This window comes from Furipterus horrens, unplaced genomic scaffold (assembly GCF_987537825.1).
Source record: "Furipterus horrens unplaced genomic scaffold, mFurHor1.1.pri manual_scaffold_4, whole genome shotgun sequence".
Taxonomy (NCBI): Eukaryota; Metazoa; Chordata; class Mammalia; order Chiroptera; family Furipteridae; genus Furipterus; species Furipterus horrens.
Genome location: NW_028327174.1, coordinates 17,853,914 through 17,871,625, shown reverse-complemented (window position 1 = coordinate 17,871,625; position 17,712 = coordinate 17,853,914). Strand labels below are relative to the sequence as shown.

The window sequence follows — 17,712 nt, the reverse complement described above, 5'->3', positions numbered from 1 at the left end:
ACCCCTGCATCCTATTCTCCTAATTCCTAAAAAGAGGCCCTTCAGTTTTGCTCTGACCCTAATCTTATCAGTTAGTGAAAGGAAACCTAAGCTACCATCTTTTTAATGCCTGTTACATACAGTAGGCTCACATGTTACTCATTTTATCTTCAAGACAACCTTATGAGGTAAATGTGATTTGCTGTAATTTACACCTGAGAAAATAAAGACGCAGAGGGGTTGAAACTTGATTAAGCTCCTGTGGCTTGCTGAAAGGGGTTTAAACCCTGGGTCTGTGTAGCTTTATTTTCCACGCCCCTTCTATATGCCATGCTACTGTTAGAGCTAGAAACAATAAGTGGGAAAGGTGGGTTTTTCACAAGTTTAATTTATATCTGAACTGAACTTTAGGTTGATAGCAGTGATCTCTGTAGCCCTGTACCCTCTTTTGAAATAAGTCAGGTTGCTGTGGCTGATTCCCTTTATTTAGTTTAGTTCACCAAACATTTGACTTTCTCTAATGTGCCAAGTAAGCACTATTCCTAAGTGCTAAGGCTCTTCCCGAGGAGCTCACAATCTAGTAGTGTAGAAAGAAGTTTAAGCAAATAATTGTAATGTGATAAGTGCAAAAAAGTATGTATAAAATAGAAGTAGAACTGAGAAGTAGGCGATTAGCTTGAATGGATGAAGAGTTTGGAAGGGTTCTATGGAGGAGAGGGTTTCTTTTTTTTTTTCTTTCAATACTTGTTTTATTACATTTTTTCCCCATTACCGTTTAGTCTCCTTATACTGCCCTGCCCATCACCACACTGTGGTCCATGAGTCCTTTTTCCTTTTTGCTCAATCCCTCCACCCCTCCTTTTTTAAAAAAGATTTTATTTATGTATTTTTAGAGAGAGAGGAAAGGGAGGGAGAAGGAGAGGGAGAGAAACCCCAATGTGAGAGAGACACAGATTGGTTGCCTCTCTTACGCACCCCAACCAGGACCGAACCTGCCACCCAGGCATGTGCCCTGAGAATCGGAACAGGCGACCCTTCACTCTGCGGGACAGAACCCAACCAAACTGGGCCACACCTGTCAGGGCAAGGAAAGTTTCTTAAAAAATGTTTATTTGAAATTAAATTTTAATTTTTTGTTTATTTTATTTTAAAGTAATCCATGTTCCTGATTTAAAAAAATCAGACTATTAGAGGAATGTAAAATGAAGAGTTGAAGACTTCTCAGCTTACCCCACCTTCCCACTTCCCAGAGTCAGCCACTCTTAACACTTTCTTGGGAAGCGGTTGCACGCTCCCTGGAAGCAACGCCCTAACTCACTGAGGCTAGGGTGGATCTATCTATATTCTAGAAAACTTGTTTACCCCATATGATAGCATTGTCTCCTTTTATGGCGATTGTTTACTTGCTTGTCTCCCATAATAGTCCGTGTGTTCTGAGGTATAGAGTTACTTGGAGGTTAAAGTAACAGGCTGGCTCTAGACTGCCTGGGCTTGAATCCCGGTTCTGATATTTATTAGTCGTGTGTAACTGCAGAAAGTTATTCAACTTCCTTACCTAACAGTACTATTTCATCGCATTGTTCTGAGGATTAAGTGAGAGTGTGTGTGTGTGTTAGTTGTTATTAAGAATAGCATTTTGCATATTGCCTGGTCCATATACTTGGTATTCTCTAGAAATTTGTGGAAGATTGTCTGAATTCATGTGTTAATTAGTGGCTGAAATAGAATTTTAATACTTGGTTTGATAATCAGATGGGCATAGTTTTAGTTCTTTTATAAATTATTGAGTTTATTATTTTTACTTTTTTATGCTGTTTCTTTTTTTTCCATTCTATAACAACTGCATTTCAACTTGAGATGGTCTCATAGAATAGTCATTCACAGCTGTATTTTTTAACTGGGTTTGACCAAGTCATATTTAAAGAATGCTTTATTTTTCAGAATTGGAAAGCCTTTTTTTTTCCTTTGTAGAAAGGTTTAGGTTGGTAAAAACTTAATTTAACTGAGTTTCAACTTTGAAAGAAATTGTATTTTCATGAATTGATGTGTTATTTAATACTTTTTGGCCATCCACTATATGCCCATCATCGATAGGTCACTGTCTGAATTTTGTTTGGGGGAATTAAGTAGGTAGACCAGGGGAAAGAAAGAGTAGTTTCTTAATCTTAGTTTTCTCACCTTTGCTAGTAGCTTAACCTGTTTTTCTTCCAGGTTTTCGTTACTGTAGTTCTTACATTATAGTTGCTTGTTTTATCACTTCTAGTAAAGTGTAATACTTTCTAGGCAAGGGCTAAGTCTCATTTACCTTTGTGTTTCCTTTTTCTTTTGGTCTGTCTGTGGGTGTTTAATTTTTTTGAAGAATTGACAACATTGACATCTTTATGTGCCTGACACTGTATAAAGCGGATGTCATTACTCCTACTTTATGCACGAGGAAAGGACGCTTATTAGGTTGAATCATTCGCTTAAGCTTACACACTTAATAAGTAGTAGAAGTGAAGTCATTTTTTATCTGACTCCTAACCTTTGACTCTTAAGCTCGATACCATTTAATATATTTACTTGTACTCAAAGTGACTGACACTGAAATTCTGACATTTTAAGTATATTTATGTTCCTTCACCCTTTCGTCATCGTCGTCAGCAGCCGTCCGTCTCGAGAGACGATGGTGTAGCTTCTTAAGAGTCTATCTGTACCGCCGAGAATGGCTGTGCAGTCCAACTCGGGAGTGACACGGTATCTGTCTCCTCCCGTGTTGAATCGACATCTTGTGATGACGCTGGAGTGTCCTCTCCAGTGAAGCTGAAGCTACAGAGCCTGGGCAGGGTAATATGGAGGGTCTGCTGTTGCCCATGCAGCAGACCCCCCCTCTCTTCGCAGCTGAAGGGTCCAAGGGAAAGACGGAGTCAATACAGCTTGGCTTCAGGTGCGCCGCAGGAGTTGCCGGTGTTGACTACAACGTCAAACCGCCTTAGGGACTCCGGCTCCGGATTTTCTGTCGGGGTTTACTCCCTTAGCCTTTCCCCTGAAGAGGTATGCCGCAAGGCAGCGGAGGTTTTTTGGAGTCAGAGTTTTCCTTCTCTGATGTGCCCTGACTGGAAGATCGAACCAGCGACACTTAGCTTGCAGGCCGACGCTCAATCACTGAGCCAAACCAGCCAGGGTCACTTCACCCTTTAGCCCATGAGAAATAATATAATATTTATACCTGTGGGACAGTTAATATTCATAGATTAAGATACAAAGAAAATAACATTGTTTTAGTGTTTTCTCTATGTCTGAGTAATTGTAGTCAGAGAAGAGCAGTTGTAAAGTATCACACCATGGCGGTGGGTGTAGTGTCAACACTGGTTAGGAAATGAGCTTCATTTTGCTCTTCCTTCTTTTTAAAAAATAGGGAGTTTTTTGAGGATATCCTTACATAATGTTTTCACTGCACATATTATTAAAGTATCAAAGGAAAATAGAAAGTGACATGTATGTGATTAACTAGATTTCTTTTAATTCAGTGACATAACACGTGACAGGTTGCTTGCTATAGGGTAGCACTTCTCTTAAAATGCCAATTTTGTTATATCATGTTTTTTTCTTCAGGTGATCTATGCTGTCATTACATGTTGGTAATATAATTTAAAAATTTTTTTATTTTTGAGAATTAACTAAGTTAAAAGATAGTTTATTGCTGAAAGGAAAGAATTGCTTCTACTCTCATTTATTGGGTTTCTGTTCATTTTTTCCTTGTATTTAGAAACAAAAAAACCATCAAGAACCTCTCCCGCCTAGTTGTCCGCCCCCACACAGATGCTGTTTACCACGCTTGCTTTTCTGAGGATGGCCACAGAATAGCTTCTTGTGGAGCTGATAAAACCTTACAGGTAAAATAGATCTCTTGAGGAAAATTGAAAAGGGCACTGTACCCAATACTGTGTATATTAGAATATATTTAAATCCTAAAAGTCAAGTAAATTGCACATTAGAAACAGAGAAATCCAGATCTCTTGAATATTTTTTGAAGGCTTTCGCTAGAGAGTTTAGAGATGTAGTTGTGTGTTTTCATAATTCTAAACTTGCCAAGAGACGTGAAAGTTCCTCTTACCCTGCCAGTCAGTTACCGTTGCCCGTGCGCCTGCTAAAGGAAATGAGGACGTGGTGATTGTGAAAGACGTAGGGCTTCCTAGCTCCGTGAACAGGGCTCTAACGGAAAAACAGTCATTAACTAAAAGGCCTATTTTATTACCAGCTCAGGCCTAGATTTCTGATGGGAAATGGATTGGGCCAGGTTATTTCCTAAGGTACTTCAAGGAATTTCCTTTAAGTTCTCATTTATTTTCAGAAAATATGAATGAGTGCTTTCCTTTAAACTTGTGCTCCAACCTTTGATTTTGAAGTAATCAGGATCTAATTAGTTAAAACTTTTATAATTAGGATAGCTTTAGTCTTTGCAAGATTATGGCTATAACCCTTATTTCTATATTTGTGCTTTATAACTAATTTTATTAATTTTGGCCCTCTGAGCCCCAGAAAGAAATTCTATTGCATGAAATATTTTCTGTTTGATTGTGGAAAATTTGCCAAACTGTTCTCAAGAACCGAAGCTTTATTCTGGTAGTTCTTTTTATTAGTGTTACACACAATTTAACAATAGATAGTTCTCTGTTTACATTAAAGCACATGAATTCTGACAGAAATTCTGATTTTTAGAGTGATTTTGTCAAGGTTCACTTCTGTTGCAAAATAACAGTAGTTAAGCTCTTTTAAGTGGTATATAGTAAAAAGATTGTTGTTTGTGTAGGTGTTCAAAGCTGAAACAGGAGAGAAGCTTCTAGAAATCAAAGCTCATGAAGATGAAGTGCTTTGCTGCGCATTCTCTGCAGATGACAAATTTATAGCTACCTGCTCAGTGGATAAAAAAGTGAAGGTAGGGTGTTTAAAAAAAAAAAAAAAAGTGAAGGTAGGGAAACATTTTCCTCTTGAGCTGTAGTCACCACAGAATTCATTTTCTTTTTCCATAACAGAGGGACTAGGTACGTAGGATTAAAGGACGCTTGCCTGTTGATCTACTAACTTGAGGCAAATCATTTTTTTTTCCCCTTGTAAGTTAACACTGTCTGAAAACCCTTTGCATTTAAGCCCCAGCAAAAATACCTACGTTGATTAGTCTGAGGTATTTACCTGGCAGCTGGGAAAAACAATTACAAATTAATAAACTTGCTTGCCATTTATTGACTGGTTTGTGGGTTATACATCAGTTGAAATCTTTGAGGCCACTGTGATTGGAAGTGTTGCTGCACAAATTATTATCTGAGATTGGATTTTGTTGCAAAATATGTAACTTGTGAAATGCAACCCAGTTTTTTTATGTGTATGAACTGCCTTATAACTCAGTGCAAAATGAGATGGATGCACAAATTAATATTAAGGTTATTAGTTGAAATAAATAGAGGAAAAAATACAAGGTAATTTTTATCTTTGTTAATTTTTCTTTCTTGTCTCTTGTCCCTAAATTTGGCTTTTAGCCAGAGCGTTTATGCAGAATTTAAGAGAAACTGTAGTCCAGGGAAATGTTTTATCTGATAAATGAAAGGGGGATTTCACTTCAGGCTTTTTTTAAGGGGTTGTGGAATGCTAAATCTGGCCAAATGGGTGGGCCTTAGTGGGCCTGGGATCAAGAGAGTGGGTTTGGAAGTTTTCCTGGAGTTTGCACCCACTTGAAGAAAGCTCTGGAGTGTCTAGAGTAAATTGAAGTCTTGGAAAAATCTGGTTCTTAATATATTGGACTCTTAGGTGATTTTACAGCCAATTAGTTAATTCACTCTGTAGCCTCTACTCTTGAGTGACGCAGGGAGCTGGCCACTCTGGGTAGTTCCAAAGTCAGAGTTATATGAAATAAAAGGAAATAATACCAAGTTTTTGTTTTCTAAGAATTCAAAATTTAAAGCAAGAGGCAGAAATTAAAAGAACTTCAAAATAAAAGAAACTCTCTGGATCTGTGGGGAGCGCTTTGATGAGATAAAAAGAAAATACTGTGGGAGGGACATTAGAACCTCTGAGAAGTCCAAAGCCCTGTGAAGATATGTTAGGTAATTCATTTATTTTGTTTGTTGTTAGATGGAATGGACTGCTTAGTTAGCTGTCTTACATAGTAATTAGGATGATGATTACTTTTTATTCTGAACTCAGTACTGCATGAGGCTTTATGCTATACACTTTCTTATATTACATTATAAATTTCACACTACAACTTGCGGAGTAAGTATTGATCTCATCTTTCAGATGAAGAAACAGGTTCAGAGATGAAGTCATATTAACTAATAACTAATGCAGCAAGGGTTGAAAGCTAAGTTTCCCTCAGAATCTAAAACCTTTATTTTTCAATTGAGCCATCTGCCTTTACTTATTTAATTGGTACTTGAAATCAACAGAACACTTAGCATGTTCTTTATTTAACACCATGCATATGTAGGACAGGTATAAGTATCCCCATTTTACAGAGGAGGAAACTAAGGTGCAGGTAAATTAAGGACTTGACCAAGGACACACAAAAGTGGTAGAGTCAGGTCTTAGATTTCACCCTTCCCAGCCGAAGTTCATTATTCCATCGCCATGTAGCATTTCTCTGCCTGCTTTCATTCATATGAACGCCTGAAATCTTGCCCTTGAAGAATGTAATGTTTTCAGGAGATTCCAGTTATGCTATAGGAAGACACGTGAAGACTTGCAAGTAAGCTTTAAAAAAAAAAAAAAAATCATCCTGGCCAAATATTGACACATTTTAGGGAGGCCGAAGGTATTCGCTGGTATCATGTCTGACTGGGAAAGTCTGGCAGACAGGATGGGTGGCATCCACAAAGCATTCTCTTTGCTTTATTTGGAAACAAGGGGTAGTTGTTAGTTTTGTTTTTTCTCTCCTCTTTAGATTTGGAATTCTATGACTGGGCAGCTGGTGCACAGCTATGATGAGCACTCGGAGCAAGTCAACTGTTGCCACTTCACCCACAACGGTCACCCCCTTCTCTTAGCCACTGGGTCAGGTGACTCCGTCCTCAAAGTAAGTGTGGGTAATGGGAACTATGTAGATAAGTTTGTAGCCATATCAGAACATTGGCTTTGATTTCCTCATACATTTACTAATCAGGGCTCTTCTGGTTGCTTAACACACACGTTTTATATTAGCTTAGGCAGCAGCAACGGCAAAGAAGATGTTAGTGGCTCGTGTAATCGGAAAGACTAGAGGGAGGGTAGCTTCAGGCAGAGCTGATTCCAAATGCTTAAACTACGTTCTCAGGCTTTAGCTTCCCTCTTTGTTGGTTCGGGCATGTTCTCTCTGTGTGACAGGAAATGTGCCCTTTCTCAGCTCAGCTTGTATAGCTCTTGTAGCTCGTACTCACAGAGGAAGAGAAACTTGCTCTTCCCCAGACTTGGTGGGTTCAGTTTTAGAGAAGACTCTAGTTGACCTGGTTTGGATTATACACTTATTGCTAAATAACCGTACTGGTCAGTAGGATGGAATCCTTGGATTGACCAAGGGTTGCAAGTTTAGTCACATACAAATTGGACAGATGAGGGGAGGCCAGCTCCACTTGAATTGTTAAGTGGGGTTTGATTCAAAAGAGAGGTTTTGTTATCTGAAGAAGGAGGGAAAAAGGTGCTGGTAGGAAAAAAATATTTTAAAAAAGCGCCAAAACCAAAAACAGATACTCATTTTACATGTTTGATAATGTTTTATAATTACAAATTATAAAAAGATTACCTTTTTTTCCCATTTAAGTGGCATACTAAAGATACCTAGATTAAACTTTTTTGGATCCCAGAAATATCCGCTGACTTTTGGATTCTTTTTTGGTTTGGTTTCTGCCCTTGCTTTCTAAATGTCACACCATTTTTCCAGTGGGACATTGTATTTTTGGGTGGAGTGGGTAAAACATTTCAGCTTGGAAAATCTTCCAGACTCTGTGTTTTGACATTTAAATAAGTATGTTTTTAAAATTTAATAAAATGTGGAAACATTTATTGAAAATTGCTCCCCTCCCCTTTTTAGGAAGGTGAATTGTTTGTCTTTTTTTTTTTCTCCAGAAGAAGACTTAAGTAGAAGCTCAGTGTGTAAAAGAGATAAAGTCCATTTTTCTTGTTGAGGTGGGGGTGTGGGCCTGCATTTCTAGTCTCTCTTGTTCTCTTACTCCACCTCCCTAGCCCCCCCGCTATAGTGCCTTTTCAAACATGTTTCTGGAATCCCTGGTCCCTACAGAACACAATTTGAAAACATCAGATTGGATCAGAATAATGTAGTAATATAAAATGATCTCACACTTCTAGCTCACTGAATAAAGCTTACTCTGATGAGTAAACACATCTTTAAAAATAAGACACTTGTACTAGTTCAGAAAAGCTTTGCCGTATTTGAATGAACCCATTTCTAAAATGATAAGACTTTTATAGTATATATGACTAATTTTGATGTTATTTTTAACATTTTGTAGGGTGAGGTAGTTTATATTTCCTCCTTTTAAATGTAAACAAATCTCTTAAGATGTCGGAAGGGGTTATTGGTTAGTTAACAGGTTTAATTAAGGACGAGTTTTACTGTAAGACCTGCCATACCACACCTGCATTACTATGAAGGCTATCAGAACTTACTTCTTGTGATTCTGGAACTGAGAGAAGCCAGTGAAAACTCATAAATCTAAAGCGATCCCTGTGTAACTTGCCTTCTCTGAGGAACTGGGTTTACCTGGTACTGAGATAAAGGAACCAAGGAAGAAGACAGCCATGAGGAACAGGACCTGTCTCACTGCTGATTTACGAACGATTTTTACCAAGATTAATTGTGGGAGATAAATGAGTTATTCGTCTGTGTTTAGTCTAGCTAGCATAAATTACCAGAGATGACTGTCGCTCCTTTTATTTACATTTAAAAACATTTTCAAACATACTCAAAAGGAGAGAAGACAATAATGAACATCTCTGCTATCCATTGGCTAGCTCCAGCAATTAGTAGCATTTGGCAAAATAAAAACCAAGCCCCGTTTTTTGGCCTAGAACATTTTATAGCAAATTCTAGATATTATCTCATTTCACCCAAAATACGTCAGCATGCATCTCTGATGCCATTATCATGCCTAACATAATAAACAGTTTTGTAATGTACCTGGTCCATGCTCACTTTTCCCCACTAATCTCAAAACCTATCCTTCTATCATGGGTTTTTGGGAGTCAGAATCTAAACTTCAGTTGGCATTTGGTTGTTACACCTCTTAAGTCTTCTTTATTCTATAAAAGTTCCTCTTCCCCTCTGCCTCTTTTTTTTTTTTTTTAATTTTTTAAGGCCATTGATTTGTTAGAGGAATTGAGTCACTTGTCCTATAGAATAGATTTTAGCTTAGTTAGCACACTCAGACCTTTCTTTGGAAAATTTTAGAAATGACCCTTTTTTGGGTTGGATAATCTAGCATCTAAAAAAATTTGGGGTGATTTATTTTGCATATTACTTATTATAGAGCTGAGTAAAAATATAATAATGACTCCAAACTACTTTTTTAAAGTAGCGGTAATTGTTGAGTTCTTTAGTGCTCAAACTAAAAGACTAGGTGAGCCTTTGAGTCCCTTAGTAGACTGAGGTGCTGATCTAAGAGCTGCCCGCTCACTTGTTAATCACAACTTTGCCAGTGCCTTTGACACCTTTATGTTAGTGCAAATTGAACATCCGCCTGTAACAGAAAAAGCTTAAATGAGAGGGAAGAAAGGAGTTTGCATTATTTTTAACTTTTCTCCATTCAGTACTAGTGTTTTAGTTATCTTTTTATCTTTCTCAAATAGCTCTGGGATTTGAATCAAGAACATTGTCGAAATACCATGTTAGGCCATACCAATTCGGTCAAGCACTGCAGATTTTCACCAGATGATAAGCTTTTGGCGAGTTGTTCAGCCGATGGAACATTAAAGGTATGCTTTTGTTCATTATTAAATTGGTTGTAATTTTATGGCCTTAGGATTGGGTTATGGAATTAGGCTTCTGTTTTTCACATTTCTGCAGAAAGAGCTTCAACTTCTAGGAGCATATTTAATATAATTGTAATTGCTTGTCATAATGATTGTTTATTATGGTTTACTACTTTATGCTTTAAAGTTTGTAATTTTGAATTCTTAATTTTAAGCATATATTTTATTTCATGACTTCATAAAATCTTTTGAGATCTATGGGGTCAAATTTGTAAAGGTCTTGCTTTTATTTCTCATTTATCCTGCCTTTTATGTTACTATTTACCTGTTTTTGACAAGTCATAATGGGGGGAAACCCAGAGCTAGGGAAAAATGCTTATTTAAGCTCCCTGAAATTGTAGTTCTAAAAAAATCCCCTAAATACTTCCTCCTTAAATCTTTAAAAAAAAATATTTTATTTATTTATTATTAGAGAGAGAGGAAGGGAGGGAGAAAGAGAGGGAGAGAAACATCGCTGTGAGAGAGAAACATCGATTCATTGGCTGTCGTATGTGCTCTGATCAGAGCCCAAACCTTCAACCTAGGCATGTGCCCTCACCTGGAATTGAACCCATGACCTTTGGTTTACTGGACAGCTCCAACCAACTGAGCCACACCCGCCAGGGCTACTTAACCCTTTTTTAGCCTGGTCCCATTTCCTGTATTCCCTTGAAAAGCGAAATCCAGTTTTATTTTTAGTTTCTTTTTTTTTTTTTTTTAAAGTCTAATGTTCTTTGGGTTTATGTAAAATCTGATATTTTTCTTTATCCAATCTTTATTCTTTTTGTTGCATTACCAGTGTTCATTTTCTCCATTGACCACTGACGGGTATTTTCTTTTTGAACCTGTTATTTGATATCAGTGTTTCTTCTTTCCCTTTTATTTGTCTAATTCCTTCTTTACCTCATTTTCCTGCCCATTGAAATAGAGCAGTTCCTCTAACACAGTGGTTCTCAACCTTCCTAATGCCGCGACCCTTCAATACAGTTCCCCATGTTGTGTTGACCCCCAACCATAACATTAATTTCGTTGCTACTTCATAACTGTAATGTTGCTACTGTTATGAATCGTAATGTAAATATCTGATATGCAGGATGTATTTTCATTGTTACAAATTGAACATAATTCAAGCATAGTGATTAATCACAAAAACAATATGTAACTATATATGTGTTTTCCGATGGTCTTAGGTGACCCCTGTGAAAGGGTCGTTCGACCCCCAAAGGGGCGGCGACCCACAGGTTGAGAACCGCTGCTCTAACCTCTAACTTTGCCTGCTGCCTGTAGCGCCTGCCTTCCACCCCAGTTCATCCAGCCTCATGGCTTCAGCTCTCGTCTCTCTGAGTGACTTTCGGACATGTTCTCTCTGGTCCTTGTGGCCCGTGTGCGCTGTGTCCTGATCCCTAACTGCCAGCTACTTGTCGTCTCTCAAATAAAACTCCTTGTCTCACACTTAACTGTTCTCCAAACTGAACTGACTGTTTTTTCTCCCCCAAACCTGACCCACTTTTTGTGGCTTCTGTGTGTTTCAGGATTTTGATTAGATCAGTGTTTGTGATTTATGTCATTGTGACTGATCACAGTTGAGCCACGCAGAGTCTGATGAATATTTTTCCTTCCTCATACAGCTTTTTGTTTTCTTTGTGAGTCGATGTGTAGTACATTTAACATTGTAGCTTTGTTTTTTCATTTGCTTATTTTTTTTTAAATGCACTTGTCACTAGTTCATCTTTAAACTATCACTTGTCTAAGTTACTTTTTATATCCTTCAAACTTATTGGTATTTGAAAACTTTTCATAGAAATAACTTTCTTGGAGGGTTCTCTCTTGCTCCATTCTGATGGGTGTCCAGCTGTCCGTCTGGGGTCTCCCTTTACTATCCTGGGAATTCCTTTTGCTTTTCTCTTTAGTTGAAACCCTTTTCCCCCTGGATTTCTTGTCTTCTTTCTTGGGTTATTCTCTCAGGTTGGTGGAGAACTCCTCTGTGTTTCTAAGAAAGAATCTGTTGGAAGGTCAGTTTTTAAGACCTTGCCTTTCTAAAAGTGTCTTTTTCTAGCTTCGTACTTAACTGATATTTTTGACTGCATGTAGAATTCTAGGTTGGAAATAATTTTTCCTTAGAATTTTGGGGACATTGATGCCTTGAATTCTAGTTTCCAAAGTTCTTGATAACGTTTGAAGCCATTCTGATTCATATGTGATCTGTTTTCCCGTCCTAAAACTTTTAAGTTGTCTTTATCCCTAATGTTTTTTCTTTTCTAAATGTTATGGTAATGTGCTTGGTTTGGGTTTGCCTTCATTTATTGTGCTTGGCATTTGGTGGCTTCTTTCAATTTGGAAACTCCAGTTTTGGAGATTCCTCTAAATTATTTGATCTATTCTTTTCTCCTTTCTTTTTCTGGATGTCTAATTGTTTTGGATGTTTTCTTATTTTTTTCTCTCTTTCCTTCTCTGTACATTTGTCTTACTTTCTGGAAGATTTCTTTAGCTTCATTTTCCAATTCTTCTATTGAGTTTTTAAATTCTGCTATCATATCATTTAAGAACCCATTCTTAAGGCCAGTTCCCTTTTCAATATTATCCTATTCAGTTCTCTTTTTAATATTAACCTATTCTTGTTTCATGAATACAATGTCTTTTATCTTTTGCATTAATGTTTTTTTTAAGTTTTCATATTTCTGTATAGTTTTTGTTCTTTCTGTTTGTTTTGATTTCTGTCTCCATTTTAGACATATACTTACTTGTCTGATTTTTGGACATCTGCTTTATTTCTGATACAGCACCAAAAAACTGATGAGAAATTGTGAACTTTATTGTGGGTTTCTCTGTAGGGTTACCTGGCTGTCATTTCTGATGTCTGACTCTTCAGATTTTTTGTGTTGGTCTGGTGGGGTATTCAGAGAAAACCCTTCAGTCTCCTCCCTGAAGGCTGTGGGTCTGGCAGAGCTCTCAGCGTTTGGGACGCAGATTATCTCTAATTTCCCTGTTTCCAGAGTGGCAACCCTTCTGTCAGTTGTGTTGGGTATGGGACAGCCCTCTCTTCTCTAGCCAGAGTAGGGACACAGCAACCGGGATTGGATAGTAATGGAAGGTATTCTAGGGGACTTTCCACAATTCCTCCTGATTTAACGCCACCTTTTCCAGAAGGTACGAGGAACAGCACTAGCTGGGCGCGTTAGGAGTTCCGTCCTGTGAATTGGGTCGCTTCGTTGGCTTTCCCCACTGCAGGCTCATGGTTCAAATTTTAGGAGTCTCCTTGTCACTTGTCTTTCTTCTTTTTAGCCTTTACAGTTTTGTTGCTATCATCTCTTCCTTCTCTTTCACCCTGTGACTTACGCCTAGAGAGAAAAATTCTCTTTACTGCTGTTTCGCATGGGTGTTGGGAGGGTGTGGAGATGGGTGTGCGTTCTGTCTACAGCTTCAGCCTGAACCCTGTTTCTTTCAGTAATGCTGTTGTCTCTACTCACCTGTGCTTGAAGCATGGAGATAATCTGTCTTTTCACTTTAATGTATCTATTGATCACTTATTGAATGCTTACTATGTATTCAATAAGTTTTGGGTTTTAAACACTTAAAGAAATGTATAATTCCTGGCCTGAAGTTGTTCAGTATCCAGTTGGGAAGGAAGGTAAGTGAACAGACAAACCATGAAAATGGTAAAAGTCTGTCGAAGGTGCTCAGAGAGCAGAGGACGGCTCTGCTGGGGAAGTAGGTGTCCAGGCACCCGAAGCTGCGGCCACTTGTTCTTCCTGCCCATTGTCTTTGCTTTCCCATTCAATGCTTAGCTTATCTGATCCCTCCAGCTAGACTCCACATCCTAGAGTTTTCCTCCTTTCTTTTGGGCATTGAAATTCTGTTCTCCTTATGGTGGTGTAAAGTCAGCTAATCTTCAGGGAGGAGAGTGAGCCGGCCACCCTTGCAGAAGTGTTCCCTCCAGCCCGCAGCCTGGGGGTAGCATTCCCCTCATGCTGCACCTGTACCTCTCAGATGGCACATCTGACATAACTGGTGTAAAAAGCCGCCTGTGTGCTTGCTGTCTCACCGCCTTCATAGCATGTAAACTGTCTGATTTATTGGTAGAATCTCACAGTGACTAGCACAGTGGTTATAATGTGTTTAAGATGATAAACCTTTGCTGTGTCCATTCAAATCAAATTAAGACTTCTCTAACTCAAGAGAAAAACATTTTTTGTTTTCAGGGACAGGATTTTGATTTCAGGTGTGAGTATCAAAATGTGGTTGTGGAGCCCAGAGCACCTGCAGTGGGGGCGGACATTCCCGCACCCGTGGCGAGAACTGCCTTGTGGTGGCAGCTTTCCCAAAGTGCTGTCAAGCTTGTGTTGTTGGCTGGTTCACACTGATACAGGGATGCATAGTAAGCAGCGGTCCTGCAAAATGATGTTGGATAACAGCACTTCAAGGTCAAAGTCTCCTAAAGCTTTTACTTTCTGAGAGCATGAAGAAGTGTAAAATTATTTCCCTCTCCACATAGCTGTCATCTAAGCGTTTTGTTAGACTATCATGTCAAGAAACATGTATTTTTCAGGCCCTGGTGATAAACTGTTTCAAAGTGCAAGCTTTATTAAAAAATTGCCCTTTAAACTATACAAGGGCCAGGGTGCATCAGGGTCCCCAAATACAGTACAGTGACTTGCTCAGAATGTAACACTGCCACTTACTTGGTCCCTCGATATGTAGAATTGTATCACTCCTTGGACAGGAGCTACAGTAAGGTCCAGATGCAGAAGATGCAATTTAGACAGATGTCATAAAATGGAGTTGTGTTAATTTTCTTTTTCTTTCTTAAATCCAGGCAGTAGTTGCTTTGTTTTTCATATTAAGAGGGAAGCAGAGTGTGATTTCTCATATAATCAGGTTGATGGAACTGAAGCTTCTGGCATTTATATTTAGATTTTTTTTCTCTTTAGTGTCAAGAAAAAACGGTTTTAGTACCTAATGTCTCTTTTGCTTCATCCAGCTTATCCATGGTTGTTGCAAGTGGAAAGAGGAAAGTGTATATAAAAATTCTCTAAACTCAAGAAAGATTTTAAAGTATTCCTGGCTAGAAAAATCACAGCCTTGGAGTTGTGCCTGAGAAGCAGCTTTTTCTTTTGTCCTTGTTTTTGGCCAACCCTTGGCCTGGGCATGGCAGCCCTTATCCGCCTGTGAATCTGAAGCTGGGACATAGCTCAAAGCCCAGGGGAGTGAAGATGATCTTCTCGGAGGCCTTTGTCTGTTGTGCTGTTCAGTGGCTTTGCTATGCGAGTAGGTTTAGGCTTTTGTATTCCGTTCCTCAGCATCCAGTTGTTTTAGAGCCCTGTCTGGCCTCGCCAAGCACACACTGTGTCTTGCTTCCTTTCAGCATCTTCTTCGTTTTCCAGTTTCAGGGCCTGCTTATGTCTCTGGTTGCTCTGCTAGGTTGTAATGGTGCACTTCGTGTCTGGCACAGCAGAGGGCAGCAGTGGCAAGGTGTGAGCCTCTTCCTCTCACGTTCTGCACTCATCCTTACTGTGGATACCTAGCTGCCTCCACACTGCGCAAGGCTCTTTTAACACTTGATTTAGTTTCGCGTTCTGCATTTCAGGCAGCGCTTCTAATTGTTTTCCTTTTAGGAATGTACTGAATGAAACGTGTTCTTAATTTAAAAGTTTTATAAAAACGTCATGCATAAGGAAAAATAATCCATTAGATAAAGTGAAAATTTGAGGGATATTTGATCCAGGTGAAATTCTAGAGGTGTGATTTGAGATTAAAACAAACTTAATTTTTTTTTTTTTTTTTAATTTGAAGCTTTGGGATGTGAAATCAGCAAATGAGAGGAAAAGCATTAATGTGAAGCAGTTTTTCCTAAGTTCAGAGGAGCCTCAAGAGGATATGGAAGTGATAGTGAAATGTTGTTCGTGGTCTTCTGACGGTTCTAGGATAATGGTGGCAGCCAAAAATAAAATCTTCGTAAGTATCACTATTTTAAAAAGCCACATTTAGTCTAATTTAAACAAATTAAAACCTCGATTTTTGCATTTTACATTGTTTATTGATGTAAATAAAGTGTAGCTATATGATTTGCGGCAGTGGCTCCCTAACCTTTCATAGTTCTTAGAACTGTGCTGTAGGGATGTCAGTAGGCCTCATGAGAAAAGGCTTCCGTGGTCATACAGGCTTGGGAAGTGTAATGTATTGTTTTTTCCATTGGAGGTACTCAGTGTGTACTAATGTATTTAAAGCCCCAAGAAGTCCTACAATACAGAAACAATTTTTGTTATTTAATCCAATCTTTCTCAAATTTATTAAGAACATGGAATACTTTCTGCATCAGTTATTTTTGTTGTTGTTTTACAATTTTTGATACATTGGTTTAGATGATTTTCAAAGTGCTTTCTTACCCCTAAAATTTTATGACTTTGTGAGAAACATCTAATGTTTGTGGGATTTCTGTGAAGTAAATGAGGAAGATATGCAAAAAAGTAAATGAGAACGAAATGCTTCTTCCTTTTTCAAATCTAATAATAGCTTATATTTATAGTAGTCAGCATGCTCTCATGTATAATTTCTTTTGATATAAATATCCAAGGGACAGAAAGATTGCAATAACCCTATGATATAATGAGGCAGCTGAGTTTCAGAGCAGCTAAGTAATTTGTTCAGAGTTACATCATGATTTGGAGAACCAGCTTTTCTGATTTATGGCTCAGTGATACTCCATTCTAACAGTAATTTAAAAAGACTTGAATAAGAGATTGCAATTTCATTTTACTTTTAGCTTTATTGAGGTATAATTGACAAAGTTGTAAGATATTTAAAGTATATAATGTGATGATTTGATATATGTATGCATTATGAAATGATTTCCCCCCATCGAGTTATTAACATAACTGCTGCCTCACATATTTACCTTTTTTTAAATGAGAACATATAAGTTCTACTCTTTGAGAATTTCCATTATGCAATATGGTATTCTTAACTACAGCAACCATGTTATACAGTAGATCCTCAGACCTTATTCATTTTATAATTGAAAGTGTGTATCCTTTTACCAACTTCTTCCTATTCCCTCACCCCAGATAGTATATTTTAAAGAACACAATTGAAATATACAATATAGTTATATTAAAACTCACTGAAGGACTGTTTATGTTATTATTATTGCTCTAGTAGCTAAGACCCTTGGATGTGGGCTTTTTATATGTTTACACTCGTTTATCAGGAAACTAAAGAAAAAAATATCTCCTCTTGTCTTAAATTTGTGAAAGACTGTAAGAACAGAAAAGGAACCACTGCATTTACAGGATTTGAAGATTTAAACTATTTTATCTCATAAAATATATATGTGTGAAATTAGCCACTTCTAACTATTTTAAAATGTACAATTTAGTGGCATTAATTATATTCAGAATGTTGTACGACTATCACCACTACTCCCAAGTTTTTATCATCCCAAATAGAAACTCTGTAACTAGTAAGTAAAAACTTCACATTCCCTTCTCCCCAGAATCCCTGGTGTCCTTTAATATAATCTATGAATTTCCGTATTCTAGATATTTCATGTAAGTGAAATCATAAAGTATTGGGCCTTTTGTGTCTTGCTTATTTCATTTAGCCTGCTATTTTCAAGGTTCACTCCTATTGGAGCATGTATCAGAATTTTTATGGCTACATAATATTCCATTATATGATACACCACATTTTTTTTTATCTTTTCATCTGTTGATGGACATTTGGGTTGTTTTTACCTTTCAGCTATCGTGAATAATGCTGCAA

At 37.8% G+C, this 17,712-nt stretch overlaps 1 protein-coding gene across 1 annotated transcript in view; it reads left to right on the top strand.

Annotated features, from left to right (window-relative positions):
• The window catches only part of APAF1 (apoptotic peptidase activating factor 1), a 77,540-nt gene that overhangs the window by 27,690 nt on the left and 32,138 nt on the right, over nt 1–17,712 (top strand). Inside the window, exons 13-17 of the mRNA XM_090272655.1 lie at nt 3,728–3,854; nt 4,772–4,897; nt 6,896–7,027; nt 9,793–9,918; nt 15,745–15,906. Coding sequence (XP_090128781.1) covers nt 3,728–3,854; nt 4,772–4,897; nt 6,896–7,027; nt 9,793–9,918; nt 15,745–15,906 — 673 coding nt within the window. The remainder of the gene's footprint in view (nt 1–3,727; nt 3,855–4,771; nt 4,898–6,895; nt 7,028–9,792; nt 9,919–15,744; nt 15,907–17,712) is intronic.